At 54.3% G+C, this 21,454-nt stretch overlaps 1 protein-coding gene across 8 annotated transcripts; it reads left to right on the top strand.

Annotated features, from left to right (window-relative positions):
* The first annotated feature begins 1,640 nt into the window (after positions 1-1,640).
* CBLC (Cbl proto-oncogene C) lies at positions 1,641-21,365 on the top strand. Of its 8 annotated transcripts, none has more exons than XR_016390919.1 (12): positions 1,643-2,043; positions 4,612-4,758; positions 5,324-5,480; positions 5,758-5,879; positions 6,992-7,129; positions 9,758-9,845; positions 10,537-10,668; positions 12,126-12,263; positions 12,552-12,632; positions 15,802-15,917; positions 16,039-16,104; positions 19,843-21,365. XR_016390919.1 is itself a non-coding variant. In XM_089902725.1 (11 exons), exons 1-11 carry the CDS (start codon positions 1,694-1,696, stop codon positions 16,046-16,048), a joined length of 1,473 nt encoding a protein of 490 aa, XP_089758851.1. In that variant the 5' UTR covers positions 1,643-1,693; the 3' UTR covers positions 16,049-16,287. The 8 variants fall into 8 exon arrangements, 6 of the variants coding, with proteins under 6 accessions (XP_089758852.1, XP_089758851.1, XP_030617092.1 ...); XR_004023053.2 differs by lacking the exon at positions 19,843-21,365 and adding an exon at positions 16,210-16,287; XM_089902725.1 differs by lacking the exon at positions 19,843-21,365 and having other exon boundaries at positions 10,543-10,668; positions 16,039-16,287.
* Positions 21,366-21,454: the final 89 nt, after the last annotated feature.

The raw sequence follows: 21,454 nt of genomic DNA, 5'->3' as shown, positions 1-21,454 counted from the left end.
TTCGTGGGTTGCAAACAAAATTTTCCCTTTGATGAAATTAAATTAAATTGAATAGAAGATACGAGAGCGCATGCACATAGTCGGGGTAAGGATTGCCCTGTGAAACTTGTTTGTTTCAGGTGTATAACGTCCCAGTGTGAGCAAAAGTGTTTACAAGCCACGGCTCTGAAGGAGGTAGCTGGCAATGGCCTTGCCCTGCCAAGGCTTTGATGGATCCTGTCAAGTTATTATTCTCCGACCTAATTTGTCCGTTTACACTTCCATCAGCTCCTGGTCAACACTTGGTATAATCAAAACTTTGAATTTTTGCCAGGCCAGTGGGTTTTCATCCTGTTTCGCGGAGGTGGAAACTGAGGCTCAGAGGATGCAGGAAGGCAAGGAGCTGGGAGGCAGACCCCTCCACCCTGACGGCAAAGCCCGGGTCTTCGCTTAGTCTGAGACGTAAATTTGAAGATTCCACAAGTTAAGGATTCTCGGGTTCTGAGAGATGGGGGATGGGGGCTGAGGAGGAGGGTGGGGTGCAATGGGAGCCTCATCTCTCATCCTCATCCCTCTCCCCCTCCTACCTCAAAGAGTTTTTGAGAATTCAGTGAGAAAATGTAAAGCCTGACGCACAAGGACCGACAGAGAGTGAATGTTTAATAAATGTTAGCTATTACTATTATTCTTTGATTGGAAATTCTCTAGGTATGTGCATATTTGTAATCAGAACTTGGCCAGTCTCCTGGCCGGGGCGTGGCCAGGACGCCCAGGGGCGTGGCCTGGATGCCTTGGGGGCGGAGGGACGGTCCGGCCCACAACGCCCCCGCGCCGTGGCCGCCCAACGCACAGCCCTGGCTGGGGAGATGCTACAGGTGGCGCAGGTTGGGGAGAGAACCACGTCTCTCCAGCCCTGCGCTGAGCAGCCGCGCCTGGGCCTCAGCATTCATGAACCCCATCTTCCCGCCTCATCCCCTGAGGACCCAGAAGCCCCCACCTCCTTTGGAAATCTGGGTGTCTCAACTCCAGCCCGATTTTTCGCAGGCCCCTGCTGTGGGGACCCAGGAATTATGTCACCAAATTCCTGCTCCCTCAGACACCCTTCTCCCAACTCCTGCTCTTAGGGGCCCCACGGGTCTGGGCACGCTGTGTTCCTTCTCAGGGACAGAAGGATCACAATATTTCCCTAACATTTCCTCCTAGAAAGTTCAGCTCTCTGACCTTTAATCCCATGCCACGACCCATGACCCAAACTTTGAGCCACGACCCAGGAAAGCCACGTTCCAACCCCATCCCCTTCAGGGTCTGGGTAGCTAAACTCCCAGCCCCACTCTCGCCCCCAACAAAAGTCCTAGGTTTCCCCCAACCCCTCCTCCACTGCTATCTTGGGACCCAGTCCTCAGCCCTTCCCAGAAGGGGCCCAGGCATCTTACCTGCGATTCCCACCCATTCAGGAAGTCCTATCGCCACCCACCAAAGCCACCCCATCCGGCTTTTCTTTGGGGATCAGACGTTTGAACCCCATCTCTAAGGAACCCAGTTGCCAGAGTCCCCAGCCCCCGCCCCCTTTGGACACACAGGTACCTGCAGTCCCCTCCCGGGTTCTCCAGGGCCCGCCCTCACCTGGCCCGCCCCGTCCCGCCCCCACCTCGGGCTGGGTGGGGCCGCGCCTCTCCCAGCCACTCGCTCACCTCCTCCGGCATCGGAGGAACTCATGGCTGCGGCGACCCCGCGGGGACGGCAGTGGAGAGAATCCAGCGCGTTCGGTCGGGCGGTGAGGTTGCTGCAGCGCCTGGAAGAGCAATGCGGGGACCCCCGGCTCGCCTCGAGTCCCCCCTCGCTGCAGGACCTGCTGCCCCGCACCGCGCAGCTGCTGCGCGAGGTGGCGCACGCCCGGCAGGCGGGCGGCGGAGGCGGCCCCGAGGGTCCCGGTGGTGCGAAGGACTTTCTCGTGGTCTATCTCGCTAACCTGGAGGCCAAGAGCAGGCAGGTGGCGGCACTGCTGCCACCCCGGGGCCGGAAGACTGCCAACGACGAGCTCTTCCGGGAGGGCTCCAGACTCAGGTGAGCCCTTGCGCCAGGACAAAGGTGAGCTCGCGAGTGGGTCCCAGGTCATGCTCCCAGCTCCCTCCTCCCTCGGACCCAGGGGTCCCGGTCCCAAGCCCTTCTCCCTGAAGGAACATGGAAAACTGGGCCACCCAGGCTTTTCCTTCCTTGGGCACCTGGGCACTGAGCTCCGCATTTCCCCCTCTTTCTTGGCTAAGAAGCGGGCTGCTCTCCCAGAGGATTTAGACACACATCCTGGAATGTGGAGACCCCAGGGAGCTTCGTGCATGAGGATCGCTAGACAAAGTACTCTTTAAGCCCCCATCACCGCCCCCGCCTGGGGGACTCCCAGAGCCTCTTTAGTTCCTGAGGAAGAGCTAGCTCAGGACCTGGTGCTTGTCTGCAGGTTGGCGGCTCCAGTTCTGAATTCTGGGGAAAGGGCTGCTGAGTGACAGGGGCAGAGGTTTGAGGCCTAGAGCCCAGAACAAGGTTTGGAACAGCGGTTCTCAATCCCAACAGGCCCCCACGCCCCTTTTTTAGAGCACATATTTTGTAGTGTTTCTTTAAATCCATCCTGAAATGAAATACATAGGGTAAATAACCTACCTATTCATAATTCTTTTAAAAAACCCACTATAATGCCCAAAATGTATTATAAGGAGGAGATAAAAGGAATGTTCTTCATAATAAAATTATCTATATTTCAAATGAAAATGCCAAGGCATAGTTACAATTATTCTGGAAGGTAGAATTGACGAGTCAGACACTTGCACTTGGAGGGAAGAATCACTGTTGCTGAATCAAACAGACTTCCCTGGATACATAGGATAGAGAATTTCTGTAAAATTCAAAATCAATTTTCAAAGTGCAAAAAATGCTTATGTAGGGAATACCCTGGCGGTCCAGCGGTTAGGACTCCATGCTTTCACTGCCAAGAGGGCAGGTTCAATCCCTGGTCTGAGAACTAAGATCCCACAAGCTGCGGGGCGTGGCCATAAAAAATGCTTATGTGAAACTGAACTGGGTTCTAAGGTCAGATCATTATAAACGGATTTTCCACCTTCACAGATGTCTGATGGGACATTGGAAAATTGAGTGGGGTGTGGGTAAATCTAACTGGAGGGGATTGTCCCCACAATCCAGCCTCAAGTAAATGTCTAGAAGCTCCTTAGAATGGTGGTATAACTCCACTGAGAACCACTGTTCTAGATGCAGTAGGTTCTGGAAACTAGGAAGCTTAGGGGCTCAGTGAGTATCTCAGTGGATTTTCTAGAGTTGAGGGTCCTAGCAACTCTTTGACGGAGATTCTAGACCAGGACTTTCCACTAAAATCTAATACAAGCCACATATGTAGTTTTTCATTTTCTAGTAGACATATTACAAAAAGTTTTTTTAGACAGGTGAAATAAATTTTAGTAACATTTTCTTTAACTCACTATATCCAATATATCTCAACTTATGATCAATATAAGGTGATGATTAATGAGATCGTTCACATTCTTTTTTTTTTTCCTTTTGCGCTAAGTTTCTGAAATGTAGTGTGTATTTCACATTTAGAGTACATCTCAACTTGGACCAGTCACATGTGAATAGTGACTATATTACAGACTCTGGGAAGGGAGGGTGCTTAGAAACTGTCAAGGGTGGCCCTATAAAAGGCATCAGGGGTACTTCCCTGGTGGTACAGTGGTTAAGAATCCACCTTCCAATGCAGGGGACACGGGTTTGATCCCTGGTCAGGGGACTAGGAATCCCACATGCCATGTTGCAACCAAGCCCACGTGCTCTGGAGCTCGCGAGCCACAGCTAGAGAGAAGCCTGCGCGCTGCAATGAAGATCCCGTGTGCCACAACCAAGACCCGATGCAGCCAAAAAAAAAAAGGCATCAGGAATCCTACAGACCTGGAGGTTATTAATATAAAATAATAAGAACAGTAATAGTAATTAACATGCCCTGAGTGCCGACTGTATACTAGGTTGTGCTTGACATTTTAGGTGCTTGTAAGATGGGTAAGAATCCTCATCGCTTCCCCTGTGAAGCAGAAGCTGTACTTACCCAGTATTTATGCCCATTTCACAGTTGAGGAAACTGAGGCTTAGCAGGGGAGGGAAAAAGGAACTTGCCAAAAATCACACAACTAAGTGTCAGAGCTACCCTCTACTGCTCGCCACGTCCTGAATGGCCCCTCAGGGAGGCAGCCAGCAGGAGGAAGCACAGGGGTCCACCACCCAGTGCTGCTAAAAACAACAGGGAGTCTCCGAACTCAGGCCGCCCTAAATGGCCCCAGCCCTAGTGGTCCCCACGTCCAGCTAGGCAAGGCTTCAGGCAGAGGCTGGGATTTATTTGCCAGAGGATGCCTTGGATATTAGGTGGTACCTCCCTTTCCTTCACAGACGGGGACACTGAGGTTCTGAGTGGGGAGGCATCAGCACTGCAACAGGCGGTCTTGGAATCTACTTTTATCCTGCACTGACACCCTAGACAGATTCTGGGAGCCTCACCCCTGTGGGTGTTCTGGCCAGAGGGTGGAGGTGTCAGTGGGGGCCCCAAGGTCAAGTCCAGGTCCTCAGAGCCCAACCTCACAGGCGACAGCTGGCCAAGCTGACCCTCATCTTCAGCCACATGTGCGCGGAGCTGGGCGCACTCTTCCCTGGGGGCAAATACTGTGGACACACGTACCAGCTCACCGAGGTCCCGGCCCACACTTTCTGGAGAGACCATTGCGGAGCCCGGTGAGTGAGCACCCGCCCCTGGGACCCCATCCTGCCCCCGCCCACGGACCCAGGTGTCCAGGCCCCCGGCACCTCCTCCCTCAGACTCAGGAGTCCAGGCCCCCGGCCCCTCTCCCCTCAGACCCAGGATCCAGGCCCCTGGCCCCTCCTCCCTCAGACCCAGGATCCAGGCCCCCGGCCCCTCCCCCCTCAGACCCAGGATCCAGGCCCACCTCTCCCCTCAGACCCAGGATCCAGACCCCCCTCTCCCCTCAGACCCAGGATCCAGACCCCCGGCCCCTCCCCCCTCAGACCCAGGATCCAGGCCCCCGGTCCCTCCCCCCTCAGACCCAGGATCCAGGCCTACCTCTCCCCTCAGACCCATGATCCAGACCCCCCTCTCCCCTCAGACCCAGGATCCAGGCCCCCGGTCCCTCCCCCCTCAGACCCAGGATCCAGACCCCCGGCCCCTCCCCCCTCAGACCCAGGACCCAGGCCCCTTGTTGCCTCCTTCCCAGAAGTGCTCCCATTCTAGCCTCCCAGAGGCTCTGCCTACAGTCCCCTCCCCCCACGCCCTTGCACCTAGGTGTGTGCTGCCCTGGGCTGAGTTTGAGCTGCTTCTGTGCATCTGCCACCCCGTGGAGCCTGGCTGCACCACCCTGGCCTTGCGCTGCACTATCGACCTCACCTGCAGCGGCCACGTGTCCATGTTCGAGTTTGACATCTTCACCAGGCTCTTCCAGGTCAGGCAAGGCCAGTGCCTGAAGCCCAGACGCTTGGGTCCTGGGGGAGGAGGGGCTGGGGGCCTGGGCTTGTGGGTCTGAGGGAGGAGGCAGATGGGGGCCGGATTCCTGGGTTCTGGAGAAGGAAGGGTCTGGAATCTTCTGTGTCAAATATATTCCTGAGGGAGTATCTTCGGGAGTGAGGGAGGTGTCTGGGTTCTTGGACTCTGGGAGGCACTAGGGGTGTGGGCTGCTTCCTCAGCAGACACTCCCTGACCCAAGCACTGCCCCACCTTAGCCATGGCCAACGCTCCTCAAGAACTGGCAGCTCCTGGCCGTCAACCACCCAGGCTACATGGCCTTCCTCACTTACGATGAGGTCCGAGCACGTCTGCAGACCTACAGAGACAAGCCAGGCAGGTAAAAGGGCCAGGACTCGAGGAGAAGGCTGCCAAGGGTGCAGGGGTCTGGGTCCTAGGCTGGGGTGTCTGGATGGCCTAGACATCCTGCAGAAAGTAAGAACGGAAGGGCCGCAGTACATGGGACCCCAGAGAGTCGAGAACTCAGAGGTAGGATGCTGAGTGCCCCCTACAACCTAGGTTCTCCCGGGACCACCTAGACCTGCCCACGATCCAGCAGCTAAAGGGACAATACCTGGTCTGGCAAGGGGGCCTGAAGACCCTGCCCCAGGATAAGATTTGTTTCTGATAGGTTAGAGCCCATGCAGCACCATCTGTTAAATATTTTAAATATGACCTCCCACCTTCTGGGAAACCAGACACCTGAGTCCTTAAAGTATTTCAGGCCAGGAGTTCTGAGCTGTTGGATCCCTCTAGAGGGCTAAAAATTGAGGGACTGAGCTCCCTGGAAGTTAAGGGAATCGGATGTCAGATCCTTACGTCTTTGCAGGGCTGAGGTGCAGGACCCCCAAGATGGTATGTATTAGCACTCTTCCAGTTGTACTTCAAACTGGTGTAAAGGGAAAGAAAAAGAAATGAATTAATGCCCATAATTGAAAAGACCAGGTTTGGGTTTCAGGCACAGCTGGATCCAGGTGCTCAAGTGCTATTGTCAGAAATCAGTTCCTGTTCTCCCCCTGCTTTCCTCTTTGTTAGCCTCATTCTCAACCACAGTCTTTCCTCATGGTGGCAAATGGTTTCTAGAAACCCCAGCTTTACACCCTACCAGCTTATCAACCCTATAGAAATGGAGTGCCTTACTCCTAATACTTCCAGCAAAAGTCCCAAGGCTGACTCCCATCACTCTGGCCGGGGTCCTGAAAAGGACTGGTTTGCCAAGCCAGAATCAGCTTTGTCTAAACCCCAGTGAAGGTGGAGGAGGAGCCAAGCAGGTGAACACAGCAGACATTCCCTATAGTGGCAGCCAAGGATCTAGCACCTCACTGCCTAGAAGTTTATAAGGGAGCAAGGACTTAGAGACCTGGATCCCCGACAGGGTGAAGGGCCGGCGAGTTCTAGAAAGGACAGCAGTGACCGCTCCCTTACCCCATCCCTTCCTACCTCTTCCTCCAGCTACGTCTTCCGGCCCAGCTGCACTCGCCCAGGGCAGTGGGCCATCGGATTCGTGAGCTCAGATGGCAACATCCTGCAGACAATCCCTCTCAACAAACCTCTGTTCCAGGCACTCCTGGAAGGACAAAAGGAAGGCTTGTGAGTCACCATCCTAGCAGGCGGAGGGTGTCAACAGAATGCGCTTCGAAAGGTCATGCATGTAGAGCACTGCCCAAGATCACCACGCCTGAGGGCACAGGGTTCACAGAGTAGACAACATAAATTTGCAGTACTACAGTGTGCCAGCAGGTGGCAGACAAGGGTCCAGAGGAAAGGGCACCTTTTCTAGTTCCCACAAAGCTGCCCTGTTGGGCTAGTAGCAGCTCTCCGAGGAGTGTGTGGGAGTTGGGCACAACCCCAGTGGTCCCCTTCCTTGGACTTGCACTCAAGGGCTTTTGCTTCTAGATATCCGTATCCTATTCTAGAATTTAGACTGTTAGAGCAGAAGGAGAACTGGGCAAAAAGCTAGACTGGGGTTTTCAATCTGTAATCTTGGCTGCCCCAGGGCCCCTCTTTCGGAATCTGCCTTGGGTAGGACGGGAGGGGAAAAATTGGTAGGTGAGGTTCCCAAGTCTCACCCTGGACATTTAACCAGAGCCTCCTTAGCTAGCGGTCATATCTATATGATACACTATGAGATAGATGATGGATAGATACATGGATGATGATAGACAGATAGATAAATAGATAGGTAGGTAGATAGAGAGAGAGAAAGAAAGAATGGATGGATACATACATTAGATAGGTAGGTAGTTAGGTAGCTAGGTAGATGGATGGATGGACGGACGGACGGACGGACAGACAGACAGATATGCAGTTGATTCTCATTATTTCTCATTATTTGTGGTAGTTCTGTTCTACAAAATCGCAGCCAACACTGAATTAGTGACTCCTGAGCCGGTGCTCCTAGGGGAAATACAGCTGTAGGTTCCTGCAAGATTCTGGTCACATTTTTGTCAACCAGTCACTACATAATAACCTTTATGTGTATTTCTGTTGAAGGACACCTAACTTAATACATTGATACATCATCGATACGTTCACATTGAACTCACGGCCCGCAGCACGGTAACTCACCTGAACAAAGCTCATCTCCCACACGTATTTTCTCCATAATGTACATCACGGCCTTCCTGTGCTTAGGACATGAGACAGCACTTCAGCACTCTGCTTGGGGGGCATTTAAGCCAGCCAAGTCACCGAGAAAAAGCATTAAAATGCGGAAAATGGGGCACCAAATAGACTGTAAAAAGGACACGTTTACAGTATGAGAAATGAAAGGAAAAGGCCAAATGCTGCCTTGTTCATCCTCAGCTGGGAGCGGGCCCGGTCACGAATGACTGTGAGAGTGCCGCAGGGAGTATTGATTTTGAGGTTCCGTATACATTTTAGCAAGTAGGCAAGTCTGCAAATTACAGAGTCTGCGAGTAATGAAAATCCATTGTGTGTGTGTGTGTGTGTACGTATATATATGTATACATATACCCAGACATATACTATCATATCTCTATCTGATAACTGAGGACACTGTGGCACAGAGAGACAGAGACACTTGTCCAGGTCACACATTAGCTTCTGAGCTAATGAACTGGGATTTGAAGCCAGGCAGCCAGGCTCAGAACTCATGCCTGACGAATAAAGTACTAAGTTCCAGGTCAGATTTCAGTGGAGGATTCCCAGAGTTAAAATAAGTGTGAATACCATCTGGTTTAACCCCCCTACCCTATGTACACACACACACACACACACACACACACACAATTTTAGAGACGGGAAAATCAAGAGAGAGGGGGCAGGCGACCCCAAGCTCTTTCTACCACACAGCAAGACAGTTTTCTGGGTCTCACATTGATCCTAGCAGTTCCCCTCTCACTGGGTACTTATGTGTGGGGGCAAGTCCTGCTTGTTTTCTGAGCACTGTCTTACTTAATCCTCGCCACCCATCTTTGCCTTAGGCACAATTATGTCCATTTCACAGCAGAGAAAACTGAGGCCAGAGAGGTAGAGTTGCCCAGCTCAGGTCACACAGTGTGTTTGTTGGAAGCCGCACCAGGGCCCAGGCCGGGGTGCCTGCACTGCTCTACCTGGCTGGCCAGGCAGAGCCACCGGCCTTGGGGAACCTGTGGCCTCGAGTTGATCTGGGGCTGCAGTTATGACCTGGACGGGAGACCCAGGGTGTGCAGAGCCTTCTTGTGGGCTGACCTGGAGCCAGGCTCTCAGACCTGGCCCACAACCCTGGCTCTGCATCCCTCCAGGCCTCACCCTGTGGCCTCGGGCATTGCCTGTCTCACGCTGAGCCCCGGTCACCGTCTGTGAAGTGAGAATAGTGTAGACGGACTAGGGGGGTCCTTCCAGCCCTGTGGGCCGAAGACTCTAGGATCTGGTCACTCCCGCAATCTGTGACTAAGATGCTATTATGCTGGGACCTGAAGACTGTAGGACAGGTAAAGTTCTGGGAGGTCTGGGCCTGAGGTTTGATGTTTCCTAGTTCTCATGCATCTGGAGTTTCCAGAGCTGGAGTCACTTAGTCTGTCCTTCTATGGGGGTCTGAGGGGACACAGCCCTACCCTGGGGGCCTGAGAGGACACAGCTTGCCCTAGAAAATCCCAATTTCAGGAGAAGGGAGGGAAAATATCCCCAGGCCAGCTATGTATTTGGGGCAGATGTTCCAGGGCGGGGTGAGGGGTGCTGGAGGGCCCCTCGGTACCCCCTCTTCCCTTCCCCCAGCTACCTCTACCCAGATGGGAAGAACCACAACCCGGACCTGACCGAACTCTGCCAGATGAAACCCCATCAGCATGTCCACGTGTCGGAGGTGAGGCGCAAGCCCGGCCTCCCTCCCCGGCTCACCGCCCATTGCCTCCATCCACTGCGCCATGGCTCAGGGATCCCCTCCCATGAGTCAGGCCCTGGACTCGCAGAGGGCTTGGGGTTTTGTACTGGCTTGGAGGCCGCGTGAGCTGGGGTACATCACTTGGCCTCTCTGAGCCTGTCTGTTCCTCCTCTGGAAAACACAGCTCCCCCTGCCTCTTCCCCGGGGCTTTTCATGGGAATAAAACCAGGAAATGATACCGCTGAGATCATCAGAGCAGCTAATGCACTTTGCGCACTCACTAGAGGCAGCCCCTGTGTCAGATTTTAGTCTTCCAGCCATCCCATGGGTGAGAGGAGACATGACAAACAAAATTTTGAGTATAAGCATATCCCGTGCAATATTCGGGACGCACTTAGACCTCAAAATGTATTCATTGTTTATCTGAAAATCAAGTTTAACAGGGCATCCTGTATGTTTATTGGCTGAATCTGGCAGCCCTGAGTGTAGACCACCCCCAGAGAACAAGTCCCATAACAAAAGCACATGTAGGAGGCATTGGGACACGCGGCCTTGAACTTAGGGGAGGCTTCAGGGCTGGTGCAGAGGTTTGGGACTTATTTCCTGGTGTCTGACTTGCATCTCCATGGCTGATATCACCACTCGTCGTCGTCATCCCCATCTTGCCTGCCAGGAGCAGCTGCAGCTGTACTGGGCCATGGACTCCACGTTTGAGCTCTGCAAGATCTGTGCCGAGAGCAACAAGGACGTGAAGGTGGAGCCGTGCGGGCACCTGCTCTGTAGCCGCTGCCTGGCTGCCTGGCAGGTGGGTCCGACCCTGCCCTGCCTTCCCGCCCGGTCCCCACCTCCCTATAGTAAAAGACCCTAGAGGATCGCCCACATGCCTCGTCGATCACATGGGGAAACTGAGGCCCAGGGAGAGGAGAAACTTGCTCCATTTATGCCTCTGTCTCACTCACTCTGCATCTGTCACCTCTGCTTCTCCTTCTCCAGTTACATTATTAGTGGAAGATGCTACATTGGCCCTGGTGTGGGAGGGACGTGTCTGTGGGACTGACCACAATAAATATGGCCAAGGCATTCCTAGCCCGTAGCATTCCCTCTCTGGGTGATCTGGGGCCAGTGGCTTTACCTCTCTGAGCCTTAGCTGCCTTCTCAGGGGAATGGGGCTGGTGGTAGTGACCTCCCAAGGGAGGATCCAGGCCTCTGGGTAAAGGGAACCCCTATGGAGTATGGGTGCCTGATACTAAGTTTTCCATTGTGATGTAAGTGTTAGACCTTAAGCTTTTGATTGCGGAGCTTATCATAACAAAGACATCCATCTCCCTGACACAGCGACTAACAAAACAACTAGATAAGGAACTAGCCACCCCGACCCTTGAAGTTTCCCTTTAGAAAGCCCTAAGTAACTGAGCATTGGAGTGGTCCTGCTTCTCTCTTCCCATACCCTGATTCTTGCTCTTCTGCTTTAAATTTGCCAACAAATAATGAACCCCAGAAACCCTAGGCACCCCATTTGGCCCCTAATAAAAGCAGAGCTCCAGGTCCGCCTCCCTCCCTGCCTCTGTCCCTTCCCTCTACCTGCAACCTCCCGTACCCTCCAGGACCTGTGAGTAATAAATCTTGTTCTTCAAAGTCCCCTGATGGTTGATGCTGAGATGCGCCCTGCAGTCATAATAAGAACTGAAGGGCGGGCTTCCCTGGTGGCACAGTGGTTGAGAGTCCGCCTGCCGATGCAGGGGACGTGGGTTCGTGCCCCGGTCCGGGAGGATCCCACACGCCGTGGAGCGGCTGGGCCCGTGAGCCATGGCTGCTGAGCCTGCGAGTCCGGAGCCTGTGCTCCGTAACGGGAGAGGCCACAACAGTGAGAGGCCCGCATACCGCAAAAAAAAAGAACCAAAGGGCTAGCCCAGCCATAACACTGGCCCCAGTGGTGGTGACAGGGGGGTGTCTGTGGGACTCCCCACAGTGAATACATATGGCCCAGCTGAGTGTCTCAGGCATTCCTATCCCATAGCATCACTACTGTGCGGCTGAGACCTACACAGCACCGTGGCTCTCTCGGGCTCTGGTCCAGCCCCTCCTTTCTGCCCTGCATGTCTCTCCATTTTTCTCTCTTCATAATTTCTCCTCTCTGTCTCCATCTCCCTCCCTCTGTCTGTCCTCCCCACATCACTCTGTTGGGGATAAAGGCCCCTGTAGTCCCAGGGGACCTGGTGGGGAACAGGGAGACCCTGATCCTTTCCCTCCCCACTCCCCCAGCGCTCAGACAGCCAGACCTGCCCCTTCTGCCGCTGCAAGATCAAGGGCCAAGAGGCTGTGATCATCCACGAGCTCAAAGCCAGCGCCACTGCTGAGGACTCAGAGGACAGCAATGACAACGAAGGGGAGCTGCAGCAGGTAGGTAGGGCCAGGCGGGAGCTGGAGCTGGAACCCCTAGGGTCTGAGGGAGGAGGGGGCTGGTGACAGAATTCGGGGGTCCCAGGGGCACGGACTTTTGCATCCCTTAGGGTCTGGGACTATGGCTTTCTCTAGTATAACCCTCTTGAGGGTAGAACTTTGTCTCATTCTCCATTCTACCTCCAAAGCCTAGAAAGTGCCTGAATGGTGGGCCTCCAGGCAGGGGGACATGTAGGTGAGAAGAAAATGGTAGCTCATAACCCCCTCCCCACCCTCTGTCTCCCTTAGGTGACCCCCTCAACTCTTCCCCTGCCCCCTCGGCTGGATCTGCCCCCCGAGAGTCCGAGAAGCAAATACCAGCTGAAGGTGGTGAGTCAGGCACTGGTCTGAGGTGGGCAACTTGGGTCCCATTCATCCCTGGGGTCCCCAGTCTGACCAGGTACTCAGGGGTATGGGCCAGGCACTTGTTCTCTGCACGCATTTACGAGGTGCCATCTGGCATCCACACCTCTATGGCTTCTTCTCTTCTCTCCCTTATTCATCCCCCCTCGTTGGCTTTCTGGCTCTCCTTCCAGCATCCCAGGTGTGCCCTACCCCGGGGTCTTTGCACGAGCTGTTCTCTCTGCCTGTATCTCTTTTCCGCAGGCTCACTTTCTCATCTCATCCTCTCAGGGAGGCCTTCACTGACCACCCTATTGAAAACAGCGCCCCTGTCCCTCCAAGCCCCTGCCCAGCTGCATTCTCTCAGTCCTTTGCACTGGCTGGCAGAGTGTTTGGTCTATTGTTTTCTGTCACCGTTAGCAGGTTGTCACCTTCTTGAAGGTTAGGACTTTGCCTTATTCTCTGTTATATGAATCGTGCCTGACACATAGTAGGTGCTCAATAAATAGGTGTTGAATGAATCAATGGAATGAGTCTTCCCAACAGTCCTTTGAAGTCAAAAATGTTCCTCTCCTCATTTTCCAGAAGAAAAAAGCTCAGAGAGGTGACTGCACCTGCCCAAACACACAGCCTGAAAGAGGAGAAACCTTAAAAACCCCCAAAATCATCTTCTTATTTTCTAAGTGAGCCCTGGCCTTGCTTTTTTTCTTCCCCCCACCCCCCTGGCTTCCGAGCCCCTGGTTTCCTGCGGTGCAGGGGGCGGGGAGGTCTCTGTTAACATCTCAGGCTGAGCGCACACCAGATCCAATCAATACTGGGCAGTCTTCAAACAAACAGCTCAGGAAGTCTGGGAACATTATTCGACCACAGCAAACAAGAGAGCCAGCTGGGGCGGGGGGGGGGCAGGGGCGGTGACACCAGCCAGGGAAGCTAAAAACAGATCCCAACCTGCAGCCAAAAACAAATGGAAACATTCAGAGGCACTGAGCCTCTGAGGACAATGAAGGGGGACAGAGGATGACAGGCACCTCTGGCCAGAGCGTCACACCTATGCCGAGGCTGTGCCCTCTGCCTGGCAGACCTTTTCCTCTTTCCCAAACCCGGCCTGATTCAAATTCCAGTCAACTCCAATTCCGTCATTTTTCAAAACGAGGCAGAAGAGAGCCTCGGGTGTGCTACTTCCCAGCAAGGTGACTGTCATAATGAGAATAGCTAACACGCGTGTGTAACTCCTGCTATATTTAGTTGCCAGGACAACCTGGTAAGGTAGATGCTATTATGATCCCTATTATACAGAGGGGTACACTGAGGCTCCAAGATCTGAAGGTCACCCAGCTCAAAGGCGAGAGTCAGGCAGGACTGGAACCCAGGCCCCTGGCTCCAGACTCCAGAATTCATCCTTAATTTCCTTGTCTGTGAAATGAGCGTGATGCCAGTCCCTGCCGTGAGGGGATTCATCCATTCATCACTGGATGAATACCCCAGCTAGACATGCTCCCTCACAGTGCTGTTCTCCAGCAGAGAAATCCCCCTCTAGGGGTTGACACCGTCATTCAAAGGGACCCAGGCGCCTCGCTGTGGCCACGGGGGACCTCTCCCATCCTCAGTGTCTCCATGTGGAGAATAAGGACAAGCGTGACATGGGCCCCGGGAGTTGTGATGAAATCGGCAAGACTGGGCATTTGTAACCTGAATCAGATCCCCTCCCTCACCTCTTAGAAGCCCCCAAGACCCCAGGACTCCAAGAATTAAAGCCAACGTCCTCTCCATCAGCCCATAAGGCCTGGGGATCTGACCTCCTACCACCCCTTCAACTCCTTTCCAGCAACAATGGACCCCCTGCTGTTCTTCTAACAAGCCAGCAAGCCCACCACCCACTGCGGCGCTTCTGCCCACATCTTTCTTGCACCGAGGCTTCTGTTCAGTTTTCCCCTTCTCCAGGAGGGCTTTCCCAGCCACCCTCATGTCTGATCAGCCCCCACTCGCCCCCTCCACTATTTCAGTTCTCTGAAGGACACCTAACACTCTGGGATATTTCCTTGTTCATGCACTGATGACTCATGCTAAGCCTCTTGCTTAGTAGACTGTTGGCTCCATGAGGACAGAGACTTTAGTCTGTCTGGTTCCTGGCTGACTCTTCAGAGCCCAGAGCAGTGCCGGACACACTGTAGCTGCTCGGGAAATTTGTGGGAGGAATGAATGAATGAATGAATGAATGGGTGGATGGATGGATGGACAGATGGACAGATGGATGGATGGGGGGGATAGAAGGGGGAATGAATGGGTGGGTGGATGGGTAGATGGATGGATGGATGGATGGGGGGATAGAAGGGGGAATGAATGGGTGGATGGATGGGTAGATGGATGGATGGATGGATGGGGGGATAGAAGGGGGAATGAATGGGTGGATGGATGGGTAGATGGACGGACGGATGGATGGGGGGTTAGAAGGGGGAATGAATGGGTGGATGGATGGGTAGATGGACGGATGGATGGATGGGGGGATAGAAGGGGGAATGAATGGGTGGATGGATGGGTAGATGGATGGACGGATGGATGGGGGGATAGAAGGGGGAATGAATGGGTGGATGGATGGGTAGATGGATGGACGGATGGATGGGGGGATAGAAGGGGGAATGAATGGGTGGATGGATGGGTAGATGGATGGACGGATGGATGGGGGGATAGAAGGGGGAATGAATGGGTGGATGGATGGGTAGATGGACGGACGGATGGATGGGGGATAGAAGGGGGAATGAATGGGTGGATGGATGGGTAGATGGACGGATGGATGGATGGGGGATAGAAGGGGGAATGAATGGGTGGATGGATGGGTAGATGGATGGATGGATGGATGGGGGGATAGAAGGGGGAATGAATGGGTGGATGGATGGGTAGATGGATGGATGGATGGTCGAATGGTTGGTCAGATGGGTGGACAAATGGGTGGATGAATGGATGGAGAGACAAACAAAAGTTTGTTCTAAGCAAGCCAGAGGTGTTAGGGGGGAAAAAACAGCATGGACTAGGGCAAGACCCTGCCATACTGCCCGCCCCCCTCCCACCCACCCCCCATCCCCGCCATCACTGGGTTATCCCTGTCTGGGCCTGACAGCTGCAGCTCATCTGCAAAATTTCTTAATCTCCTCCCCTCCAGGCGCCTCTGGCACTCCCCAGACTTCGAGCCCCTCTAACCTTGCCAAGATTTTGGACTGAGGCCTCAGCCTCATTGGAAATCACCTCCAGCCCCCAGGCCAGGGAGGGCACCAGAGGGTAAGTGGAGAGGGCAGCTGGGGTCCAGGACTCCTGGGTCTGAGGGAGGAGAAGGTGGGGGAGGAAGGGAAACACTGGTCCTAGGAAATTGACATCCCCCTTTAAATTCTCCCTATTGCAGAAACTCCTAAAGGGAAAGTCTCCCCTCCATCTGCCCCTGAGGGACCCACGAAGGCCTGGATGCCAGGTGAGGGCCCCGCATCGTCCAGGTTCCCTCCCTCAGCCTGACCCTGCCTGCCGCACCCAACCTGGATGTGATACTACCTAACCCACCGCTCTTTCCACCTCACAGGGCACCAAGATGTGCTGCGAAAGGGAGTCCCAGGGGCTGGAAGGGGTTTGGGAAGTGGAAATAAACTGCCAAGCCGGGTCTGTCCTCTGGTTTGTGGAGAAGGAGCGTAGGGGCCACCAGGGGGCAGCTTGGTGTTGGGAACGGCAGTCCCTGGGGTCTGAGCCCCACCTGCTTAACCCTAGTGTCTGGGGTTCCGAGAGCTGAGAGTGGGAGAGTCTAGACTCCCAGACCCCTCCCCTCTCAGACCCAGGAGTCCTGCCCTCAGGACTTAGGAATCCAGAGTCCCAAGCTCTCAGAGAATCAGGCATTCAACTCCCTTTCCCCAGCATGGAAAAAAATTCCTGGACCCAAACCCAGTTATCCAAGGCAAAAAGACCCCACATTTCCTTGCGAGTTATTTATACACCCAGTCTTCCCACAGTCCATTCTCATCCCTCTCTCTTTCCTCCATGCCTCTTGGGAAACTTCTTCCGGAGGAGCAGTGGAAGTGTCTCCCGAAGGGACCCAAGCATCCCTCTGCCTAAGTTTAAACCATCTGGCATCCCCTGAGCCCCTGCCCTGTGCCCAGTCCCAGGCCGGGCAATGCTGGGCATGTGGCAGTAATCACTGCCCTCCTGGGGCTCACAGTCTGGTGGGGGAGACAGAACTGTCCCCAGACCGTGGTGACACAGAGTGGGCAAAGCTGGGACGAGGGCAGCCCCGGAGGCTGCAGGAGCCTGGAGCAGACAGCTGACCCAGCCTGGGAGGTCAGGGAGGGCTTCCAGGAGGAGGGAATGTCTAAGCTGAGTCTGAAAAAGATGAGAAAAAGGTATTTCAGTGTAAACAGAGCATGGACGCATGCGTCATGGATTTAGTTTCAAGCAACAGAAACCTCTGGGGCAGGGAGGGAATTGATGGAGAGGACTCGGGATCACTCAGATTCCCAGGAGTGATTAGAGAGCCAGGATTGGAAAGTGATCAAGAACACGACGAACAGCTGGCCTCCAACCAGAGCCCAGCCACGATCACACCACAGAACCCGTCTGATGAGGATACACTGGTGCCCCAGTGACCACTGGACCTTGGTCATCTCTCTGCCTCTGCTGCCCCAGAAACAGACTGTGTCTGCTAGCTGTTACGTGGAACAAATCACACTGAAACTTATTGGTGAACAACAGTAATCATGGTTGCAGTGGGCCAGGATTGGGGGAAGGGCTCAGGATTTGGGGGGGTTCTGGCTCAGGGTGCGATCAAGTGGCGCTTGCAGCAGGGCAGCTGGGGGCTGGACAGGCATCCCTCAGCAGTCTCAGACCTCTCTCCATGTGGTCTCCACGCTTGCTAGTTTGCGCTTCCCCACAGCATGGCTGCCTCAGGGTAGTCAGACTGCTTATATGGTGGCGGAAGCCTTCACAGAAAGTATTCCAGTGATGCAGGCAGAAGCCACATGGTGTTTTCTACCCAACCTTGGGAGTCATGGAGTGTCACTTCGTGCCGCATTCTAATGGTTACATGCGAGTCACAAAACTGCACAGATTTAAGAGGAGGGGACGTAGGCCCCCATCTCTCAGTGGAAAGAGTGTCAAGATCAGGTTGTACACAAGTGTGTGGGGGGCGTCCCTGGTGGCGCAGCAGTTGGGAATCTGCCTGCCAATGCAGGGGACACGGGTTCGAGCCCTGGTCCGGGAAGATCCCACATGCCGCAGAGCAACTAAGCCCGTGTACCACAACTACTGAGCCTGAGCTCTAGAGCCCGCGAGCCACAGCTACTGAGTCTGCGTGCCACAACTACTGAAGCCCGCGCGCCTAGAGCCCGTGCTCCGCGACAAAGAGAAGCCACAGCAGTGAGAAGCCCGCTCCCCGCAGCTAGAGAAAAGCCCGCACGCAGCAACAAAGACCCAACGCAGCCAAAACTAAAAATAATTAATTAATTAAAAAAAAAAAAAAAAAGAGTGTGTGGGATGAGAGCTATTGTCACAGCCATCTTTGGAAAGTAGAGTCTGCCCCAGCTGCCACAGCAGTAATAGATTAGCCAGGCTTTGTTTATTTGGCATTGCTAGCACATGATTCCAAAGTATAGCGGGATTCGCCAAACTTAGGTCACCTGAGCTACAACGGAGGCAAACGGAGGAAAGAAACATTTGTCCTTACTGGTTTCAACAGAGGGTAACAGGCTTTCGGATGGCAGGGATTCTTTTTAATGTGGGAAGGGGATGCACATGCTAGTCAACCCTCCCTCCAAAAAGCCCATGACCATCCACCCCTTTGAGCACTCAACATCAGTATGTATCCTTTGCTCTACACTTACATTCTCTTCCCCCAAAAGTTCTCTTTTTTTTAAATTTTTTTAAATTTTTGGCTGAGTTGGCTCTTCGTTCTGCACGCGGGCTTTCTCTAGTTGCGGTGAGCGGGGGCTACTCTTCGTTGCAGTGCGTGGGCTTCTCACTGTGGTGGCTTCTCTTTGTTGCGGAGCGCGGGCTCTAGGCTCGCGGGCTTCAGTAGTTGTGGCTCCCGGGCTCTAGAGCACGGGCTCGGTAGTTGTGGCGCACGGGCTTAGTTGCTCTGCAGCATGTGGGATCTTCCTGGACCAGGGCTCGAACCCGTGAATCATCACTATCATTTCTTTCTTTCTTTTGACAATGCTGCATGGCTTGTGGGATCTTAGTTCCCCAACCAAGGATTGAACCTGGGCCCTCAGCAGTGAAACCTCGGAGTCCTAACCACTGGACCACCAGAGAATTCCCTCATTTCATATTTTTGATGTTTTGACAAACCCGGAAACTTTCTGGGACCCAGAACCTTCCTGGGAACAAGATATGTATATTTTTATCAACACAAACTTTCAGTAGTTACATTTTCCAGTGCAAGTCTGGAATCATTGGGAAATAGACATTGCCCCTCCAAATTAAAATGTATAAGTATCTACACATGGGACAGCATGGATGGAATTGGAAAATTCATTGATTCCACAAATACTTTCTCAGCTTCTTCTCATGCCAAGCACTGTTCTAGGCACTGGAGATATAGTGGTGAACCAAAAAACTGTTCCTGTTCTCTTGGAGCTTCTGTGCAAGACAACAAAACATAAATATGTGGTGGTGATAAGTGCTACAAAGGAAAAATGTAGTGAGATAAAGGGCTGGGATAGCAGGAGTTGCTAAATGAGATAGGATGGTCAAGGGAAGTTTTGTGATAAGGTGATAGAGTAGAGATTTGAAGCAAGTCAGGGAGGGAGCTATGGCAGGAAAGAATGTCCCAGGAGAGGAAAGAGCAAGTGCAAAGGCCCTGAGGCTGGAACACTCCTGGCTTGGAAGAACAGCATGGAAGCAAAGAGACCACTGCGGCAGGAACAGAGCTAGCGAGGGGGAAGAGAGGGGCAGATGGGGTCCCGGAAGTAGAGGACCAGATCTAGGACCCTGTGCGCCACGGAGAGGACTTCAGCTTTTACTCAGAGTGACAGGAGCTGTGGAAGGGTGTGGAAGGGTGCTGAGCAGAAGCGACAGCGGCTCACTCGCATTTTGATGGGATCCCTCCGGCTGTTTTGTGGAAGTAAATTGTAGGGGACAAAGGCGGATAATATTTCAGTACTAGTTTCTGCAAGTCTGCGAGGAACCGCGCTGGCATTTACGACTTCCCTCCTTCATCCACACTCCACAGAATCCTCACCTAGAATCTCAGCTGCTTGGACTCTTGAGGAAGGTGGAAGGCAGGGTGCTGATGCGAGGGCGCCTAGCATCCCAAGCAGTAGGTACATGAGCCAGGGCCAGAGCAACAGGGGAGTGGGTGCCTGGGGTCACTGTGTGTAAGCTTGTCCCAGGGAGCACTTTTGTCTACGCGCGGGTTTCCACGTGCGTCCTGCGATGATCTGGTGCAGGTGGGGTTTGCACGTGAGCCTGTGTGCTTCTGCGTTTGAGCCTTGCAAACCTTCCCTGAGTGCCTGCTCCGAGTCTGGCCTTTGCAGGGCAGCGTTGGGGACACAACAGTGACCGAAACAGCCCTGGCCCTCCCCTAACCGGCTCCCGGTCCAGTGGGGGAGACAGACTTGTCCCCAGACAGAGATGACCCAGAATGTGCAGGGCTGGGGTGGGGGAGCCCAGAGGAGGCGCCTGACTCAGCCTAGGGGAGCAGAGAGGGCTTCCTGGAGGAGGGGCTGGTGCGGCTAATACTAAAAGGTCATCTCTCCCAATATAACAATTGCTCTCCTGTATGGACAAGGTAGCCTTGACCAGCCTAACCAATAACTCAGAGGCTGACCTGTAATCTAAGACTTCCCTGTTGTCTGACCGGTGACCACCCCACCCCCAGCTGATCAGAGGCCCGGGGAACCTCTCCCAGCATGACCAGCTGCCCCCTATTCTGACCAGTGTTGAGGGCTAGCTTCTCCCAGGTAACCAGTGAAATCTCACCCCCATCCCCCAGCCAGCGTCTAGGGATTTTGTCCCAGTCAGGCCTGGTTTGTGAGGAGCTGTGCACAGTCTGATCTGTGATCCCAAGTCTGACCTGTGACCCTTCCTTCTGACCCATGGCAGGGGCTCCTCCCTTCCCTCAGGTACCCTGGCCTCCTCCCCTCCCCCACTCACCTGCTCCTGCCAGCCGGATTCTCTTCCCCTCCCCCCAAAGTTGGGAGGGAGTGAAGGGAAGAGAGAGGAAGGGGGGGTGGCATTCCTGGGATTCCCTGGATGGGGGGAAGAGAGGGAGGCCCTACGGAGGAGAGCGGAGGAAAGCGCACCCCACGGCCCCAGTATCTATCACAGAGGCCTGGGCAGGCCTGGGATTTGAAGACCATGCGATACAAGAGATTGAACTGGTGGGTTCCAGGCCACTGGTCAGACAGGAAAGCAGCCTGGTGCACTGGCCACTGGGGAGGCTTCACAGGGCATACTGGGAGAAGCCGTTCTAGGCCTCTCGTCAGGCTGGGGATTGCTGGTTGGACTGGGGAGGCCAGTGCAGGCCACTCGTTGGACCGGGACCAGCTGTTTTAAAACGATGAGGCGAGCCCAGGCCACCGGCCATGGTGAGAACGAGTCCCCCGGTCAGACTGAGGGGGAGAGAGAGGGTCCGCGGTTGTCCATTGAGGTCCCCGCTCGGGACACCGGCTGGACTGGTCGGTCAGGCCACCCGCCGCGGGCGCTGGGCAGCCTGAGCCTGACACCCCGCGGGCTGGGGGCGGAGGGAGCCCCGCTCCCGGCTGAGCGCTGGGAGGTCGTCTCCGGGCAGTGGGAGGTCCTGGCCCCGCGCCCGGGTTTGGGAGGGACGAGGGGGGCCGGGC

The sequence above is a fragment of the Delphinapterus leucas genome, chromosome 20 (genome assembly GCF_059928025.1).
Source record: "Delphinapterus leucas isolate spDelLeu-1000000601 "Yukka" chromosome 20, BTC_Dleu_Yukka2, whole genome shotgun sequence".
NCBI classification, from domain to species: domain Eukaryota; kingdom Metazoa; phylum Chordata; class Mammalia; order Artiodactyla; family Monodontidae; genus Delphinapterus; species Delphinapterus leucas.
Note: the sequence above shows the minus strand (reverse complement) of the source record. Positions and strands in the feature narration are given on the sequence as shown.

Excerpts from the sequence above, each read along its gene's own strand:
- CBLC (XM_030761232.2), top strand. The coding sequence starts at position 1,694 with ATGGCTGCGGCGACCCCGCGGGGACGGCAGTGGAGAGAATCCAGCGCG. Across the intron at positions 9,846-10,536 it reads AGCATGTCCACGTGTCGGAG|GAGCAGCTGCAGCTGTACTG; the intron begins GTGAGGCGCAAG and ends CTTGCCTGCCAG. Across the intron at positions 12,264-12,551 it reads ACGAAGGGGAGCTGCAGCAG|GTGACCCCCTCAACTCTTCC; the intron begins GTAGGTAGGGCC and ends TGTCTCCCTTAG.